The sequence below is a fragment of the Oncorhynchus tshawytscha genome, linkage group LG15 (genome assembly GCF_018296145.1).
Source record: "Oncorhynchus tshawytscha isolate Ot180627B linkage group LG15, Otsh_v2.0, whole genome shotgun sequence".
NCBI classification, from domain to species: Eukaryota; Metazoa; Chordata; class Actinopteri; order Salmoniformes; family Salmonidae; genus Oncorhynchus; species Oncorhynchus tshawytscha.
This window is the reverse complement of record NC_056443.1, coordinates 29,182,295-29,188,687: the sequence shown is the minus strand read 5'-3', so window position 1 is coordinate 29,188,687 and position 6,393 is coordinate 29,182,295. Positions and strand designations below refer to the sequence as shown.

The 6,393-nt window shown below is 45.6% G+C and overlaps 1 protein-coding gene across 1 annotated transcript in view; it reads left to right on the top strand.

Annotated features, from left to right (window-relative positions):
- LOC112214793 (mitogen-activated protein kinase kinase kinase kinase 2-like) overlaps positions 1 to 6,393 on the top strand; it is a 32,389-nt gene that overhangs the window by 13,029 nt on the left and 12,967 nt on the right. Inside the window, exons 6-11 of the mRNA XM_042298408.1 lie at positions 407 to 454; positions 584 to 626; positions 858 to 930; positions 1,378 to 1,509; positions 4,495 to 4,557; positions 4,742 to 4,823. Coding sequence (XP_042154342.1) covers positions 407 to 454; positions 584 to 626; positions 858 to 930; positions 1,378 to 1,509; positions 4,495 to 4,557; positions 4,742 to 4,823 — 441 coding nt within the window. The remainder of the gene's footprint in view (positions 1 to 406; positions 455 to 583; positions 627 to 857; positions 931 to 1,377; positions 1,510 to 4,494; positions 4,558 to 4,741; positions 4,824 to 6,393) is intronic.

Sequence of the window (6,393 nt, the reverse complement as noted above, 5' to 3'; positions counted from 1 at the left end):
ACTGCTTATGTTGCTTATGCCTGGAGCCGGCCCTGTTTGTTGCTCACTGTTGTGTTGTGACTGGCTCCAATAGGCTTGTAGGCAGAGATGGGCAGAATTTCTGTTACTTGTATGTGAAATGAGTATTTCAATACTTTTGAGTATTTCAGTGGCCTGAACTACAATCCAATGTATTTTGTAACAAGATACTTTAGAGAGTATTTTGTATTTTCCAAATAATTTTCAACACTCCTGAAATAAAATGATATAGGGTCTGTTTCTATGTATTCTAATTCAATACAATACTTTGCAAAAGGATATTTTGGAATTGTATTTTATCATTTTTGCCGATCTCTGCTTGTGGGGTGAACTAATGATGAGGTTGAGAGATTTGTCAAACTGATTCTGTGTTTTTGTTTTTCGACAGGGCTTGTACCACCTGCATGAGACAAGTAAAATGCATAGGGACATAAAGGTATCATTTTGACATAGCTGTATGTTATTGTTGTCAATCTGTGAATCTTCTGTGTTTATATCTTTGTGAGCTTGTCTGTGTGTTTGTGTGTATGTGCGCTGGTGTGTGTGTGTGTCCATCTGTCCATAGGGAGCAAATATCCTCATCACAGAACGAGGAGACATCAAATTGGGTCAGTGAACATCTATTCTATACCATCCATCCATCACACACACACACGAATGCACACACGCACACACACACACACACACACACACACACACACACACACACACTGTCTGCAATAACTTTGAGGTTAACTAGCATGCTAAAAACATGCCACTCGTAAGACATATTGGATTCTGGATTCAGTCTCCCTCGGCGACTAGACTGTCTCTGACTCTCTGTCTCTGTTTTCCTGCAGCCGATTTTGGAGTTGCTGCAGAGATCAGTGCTTCTGTAGCCAAGAGGAAGTCTTTTATAGGAACTCCCTACTGGTAAGATAACTGAACTCAAACCACGACCTTCAACGTTATGACTCTCATTGAAACGTGTATATACTTCATCCTTACTTTCACCCTATCAATTAGCTTCTTTATGCAGACACTGAATGGTCGGTTGTTTATGCAGACCCCGATTGGTCTGCTTTACGTTGACACTGATTGGTCTGCTTTACGTAGACTGATTGGTCGGTGCTTAATGCAGACCCTGATTGGTCTGCTTTACATAGACACTGATTGGTCTGCTTTACGTAGATACTGATTGGTCGGTGCTTTACGTAGACACTGATTGGTTTGGTCATAGTCGTACATGTGTCTTCTAACAGAACAACTTTCAGGATCATTATGAAATTATAATATTTTATTTACATGACCATTCTTACAATGCATTCTAACCATTATAATATTCATTTCATCTGACTGGTATTTATGTACCCGTGCCAGGATGGCACCGGAGGTGGCAGCAGTGGAGAAGAAGGGTGGGTACAACCATCTGTGTGACATCTGGGCGGTAGGCATCACGGCCATCGAGCTGGCAGAGCTCCAGCCGCCAATGTTTGACCTCCACCCTATGAGGTGAGACACAGGCACAGACACCAACACAGGCACAGACGGAGACACAGACACAAAGGCACAGACACAAACAGACAGAGGCACAGACACAAACAGAGACGGAGGCACAGACACAAACAGAGACAGAGACAGACGCACAGACACAAACAGAGACAGAGGCACAGACACAAACAGAGACGGAGGCACAGACACAAACAGAGACAGAGACACAAACAGAGACAGAGGCACAGACACAAACAGACACAAAGGCACAGACACAAACAGAGACGGAGGCACAGACACAAACAGAGACAGAGACACAAACAGAGACAGAGGCACAGACACAAACAGACACAAAGGCACAGACACAAACAGACAGAGGCACAGACACAAACAGAGACGGAGGCACAGACACAAACAGACAGAGGCACAGACACAAACAGAGACGGAGGCACAGACACAAACAGAGACGGAGGCACAGACACAAACAGAGACGGAGGCACAAACAGAGACAGAGGCACCGACACAAACAGAGACGGAGGCACAGACACAAACAGAGACGGAGGCACAGACACAAACAGAGACGGAGGCACAGACACAAACAGACAGAGGCACAGACACAAACAGAGACGGAGGCACAGACACAAACAGACAGAGGCACAGACACAAACAGAGACGGGGGCACAGACACAAACAGAGACAGAGACACAAACAGAGACAGAGACACAAACAGAGACAGAGACACAAACAGAGACAGAGACACAGACACAAACAGAGACAGAGGCACAGACACAAACAGAGACAGAGACACAAACAGAGACAGAGACACAAACAGAGACAGAGACACAAACAGAGACAGAGACACAGACACAAACAGAGACAGAGACACAAACAGAGACAGAGACACAAACAGAGACAGAGACACAAACAGAGACAGAGACACAGACACAAACAGAGACAGAGGCACAGACACAAACAGACAGAGGCACAGACACAAACAGAGACGGAGGCACAGACACAAACAGAGACAGAGACACAAACAGAGACAGAGGCACAGACACAAACAGACAGAGGCACAGACACAAACAGAGACAGGGGGCACAGACACAAACAGAGACAGAGACACAAACAGAGACAGAGACACAAACAGAGACGGAGGCACAGACACAAACAGAGACAGAGACAGAGACACAAACAGAGACAGAGACAGACGCACAGACACAAACAGAGACAGACGCACAGACACAAACAGAGACAGACGCACAGACACAAACAGAGACGGGGCACAGACACAAAAAGAGACAGAGACACAAACAGAGACAGAGACAGAGACACAAACAGAGACAGAGACAGACGCACAGACACAAACAGAGACAGACGCACAGACACAAACAGAGACAGACGCACAGACACAAACAGAGACAGACGCACAGACACAAACAGAACAGAGACACAAACAGACAGAGACACAAACAGAGACAGAGACACAAACAGAGACAGAGACACAAACAGAGACAGAGACACAAACAGAGACAGAGACACAAACAGAGACAGAGACACAAACAGAGACAGAGACAGAGGCACAGACACAAACAGAGACGGAGGCACAGACACAAACAGAGACAGAGACACAAACAGAGACAGAGACAGAGGCACAGACACAAACAGAGACGGAGGCACAGACACAAACAGAGACAGAGACACAAACAGAGACAGACGCACAGACACAAACAGAGACAGAGACACAAACAGAGACAGAGACGGAGGCACAGACACAAACAGAGACGGAGGCACAGACACAAACAGAGACGGAGGCACAGACACAAAAAGAGACGGAGGCACAGACACAAACAGAGACGGAGGCACAGACACAAACAGAGACGGAGGCACAGACACAAAAAGAGACGGAGGCACAGACACAAACAGAGACGGAGGCACAGACACAAACAGAGACGGAGGCACAGACACAAAAAGAGACGGAGGCACAGACACAAACAGAGACGGAGGCACAGACACAAAAAGAGACGGAGGCACAGACACAAACAGAGACGGAGGCACAGACACAAAAAGAGACGGAGGCACAGACACAAAAAGAGACAGAGACACAAACAGAGACAGAGACACAAACAGAGACAGAGACACAAACAGAGACGGAGGCACAGACACAAACAGAGACGGAGGCACAGACACAAAAAGAGACAGAGACACAAACAGAGACAGACGCACAGACACAAACAGAGACAGAGGCACAGACACAAAAAGAGACAGAGACACAAACAGAGACAGACGCACAGACACAAACAGAGACAGACGCACAGACACAAACAGAGACAGACGCACAGACACAAACAGAGACAGACGCACAGACACAAACAGAGACAGACGCACAGACACAAACAGAGACGGAGGCACAGACACAAACAGAGACGGAGGCACAGACACAAACAGAGACGGAGGCACAGACACAAAAAGAGACAGAGACACAAACAGAGACAGACGCACAGACACAAACAGAGACAGAGGCACAGACACAAAAAGAGACAGAGGCACAGACAGGCAAAAACAGATCCAGATATCCAGGAAGAGACAGGGACACAGACTTGGCTCCATACCAGTCCCCTCTGGAATCTAGCCTTAACCTCAACTATAAGTAGTTTCCATTCTATCCCCTTTTCCTTCATTCCTTTAGATCCACCATAATTGCATTGAAAAGTTGGATAAAAGAGAGACAGATGAAGATAGATATTTGTGTTATGTTGCATTTTTGTGGGTTATCCACATACCTCAATATGGTATAATAGTTTGGTGTGTGACTCAAAACTATCGCCCACACTTTGGTAGCACATGTATTTGTGCTACAGACAACCCCCCTCTGTAGTGCTCGTTGTTATGCCAAACATGTCAACGAATGACAAAGGAGTTGGCTTAAGCACATAATAAACAGATCTCTACAACCAGGCTAGGTTTTCTACCGTGTTGACATTTCAAACTATTAAAACTGTATTCCAGAGCCTTGATGTTGATGTCAAAAAGCAGCTTCCAGCCTCCCAGGCTCAAGGACAAGACCAAGTGGTGAGATGAATATGATCACACTGTATTCCCAAAATAATTCAGACAACTCAGAATGCAGCATCTGTGACATACCTGTACTCTAAAAGCATCCTCCTGACACTAGACTGTTCTTTGAATGCAGCATCCATATTCTCCAGGATGGGTATGTGTTTCTGCTGTCTCATCTCTGTCACCCTCCCTGAAGGTCTGCATGGTTCCAGAGCTTTGTGAAGATGTCCCTCATCAAGAACCCTAGGAAGAGGCCGTCGGCCGAAACTTTACTGCAGGTACACTACTGTGCACTCTGCTCATTATTAATTAATCATTATAAACTGGGTGGTTCGAGCCCTGAATGCTGATTGGCTGACAGCCGTGGTATATCAGACCGTATACCACGGGTATGACAAAAGATTTACAAGGCACCTCGGGGGTTTGTGATATATGGCCAATACACCACAGCTAAGGGCTGTGTCCAGGCACTCCGCGTTGCGTCGTGCCTATGAACATTCCTTGGCTGTGGTACTACAGTAAAAATACATTTTTGGTCATACTTGTGGTATACCACAGCTTTCAGCCAATCAGCATTCAGGACTCGAACCTTCCGGATTATAATAAGGAACAGCCCCTGAAAGACGATCAGTACTCCACATTGTTTTAGACAGAACCTCTGGTAAAATGTGGCGCTGGAGGGGATGGCTGCCATTTTATGGGCTCCTAATCAACTCTGCTACTTTGTGTGTTTTTTCCCGTTGTTTGTAACTTATTTTGTACATAATGTTGCTGCTACCGTCTCTTATGACCGAAAAGAGCTTCTGGATATCAGAACAGTGATTACTCACCTTGAACTGGACAAAGATTTTTTTTTGTCTGACGCAAAGGTTCTCCGAGACCAGGTCCAAATCCCTATCATTCGCGTGAAGAAAAGACAGAAATACAGGGGGTGGAGATCGGGGTGCCTTGTAAAAATCTATTGGCGAGTGTGTAACCCGTCTCTACCATTCGTTCTATTGGCCAACATGCAATCACTGGAAAATCTCAGCTTGAGACTATCCTACCAACGGGACATTAAAAACTGTAATATGTTATGGTTCACCTAGTCATGGCTGAATGACGACACGGATAATATTCAGATGGCTGGGTTGTCCGTGCAGCGGCAGGACTGAACAGCTGGTGCACGATGTCTAATATTAAGGAGGTCTCGAGGTATTGCTCGCCTGAGGTAGAGAACCTCATGAAAAACTGTAGACCATACTATCTACCAAGAGTTTTCATATATATTTTTAGTAGCCGTCCATTTACCACAACAAACTGATGTCGGCACTAAGACCACACTCAACAAGCTGTATAAGGCCATAAGCAAACAAGAAAATGCTCATCCAGAAGCGGCGCTCCTAGTGTCCGGGGACTTTTTACCTCATTTCGACCAGCATGTGTCACGAACGTTGTTGTAAGAATCGGACCAAAATGCAGCGTGGTTTGGGTTCATCATCTTTTAATATGAGAACTGGCACAAAAACAATAAAGAGCAAAGAAACGAACGTGCAGCTTTGTCGTGCTCAAAGGCAACAATACAACTACAAGATCCCACAACAAACAGGTGGGAAAAGGCTGCCTAAATATGATCCCCAATAAGAGACAATGATATGACAGCTGCCTCTGATTGGGAACCATACCAAGCCAACCTAGAACTAAAGAAACTATAATGCCCACCCTAGTCACACCTCGACCTAACCAAAATAGAGAATAAAGGATCTCTAAGGTCAGGGCGTGACAGCATGTCACATGTGCAACCAGTGGAAAAATAATTCTAGACCACCTTTACTCCACACACAGAGATGCAAACAAGCTCTCCCTCGC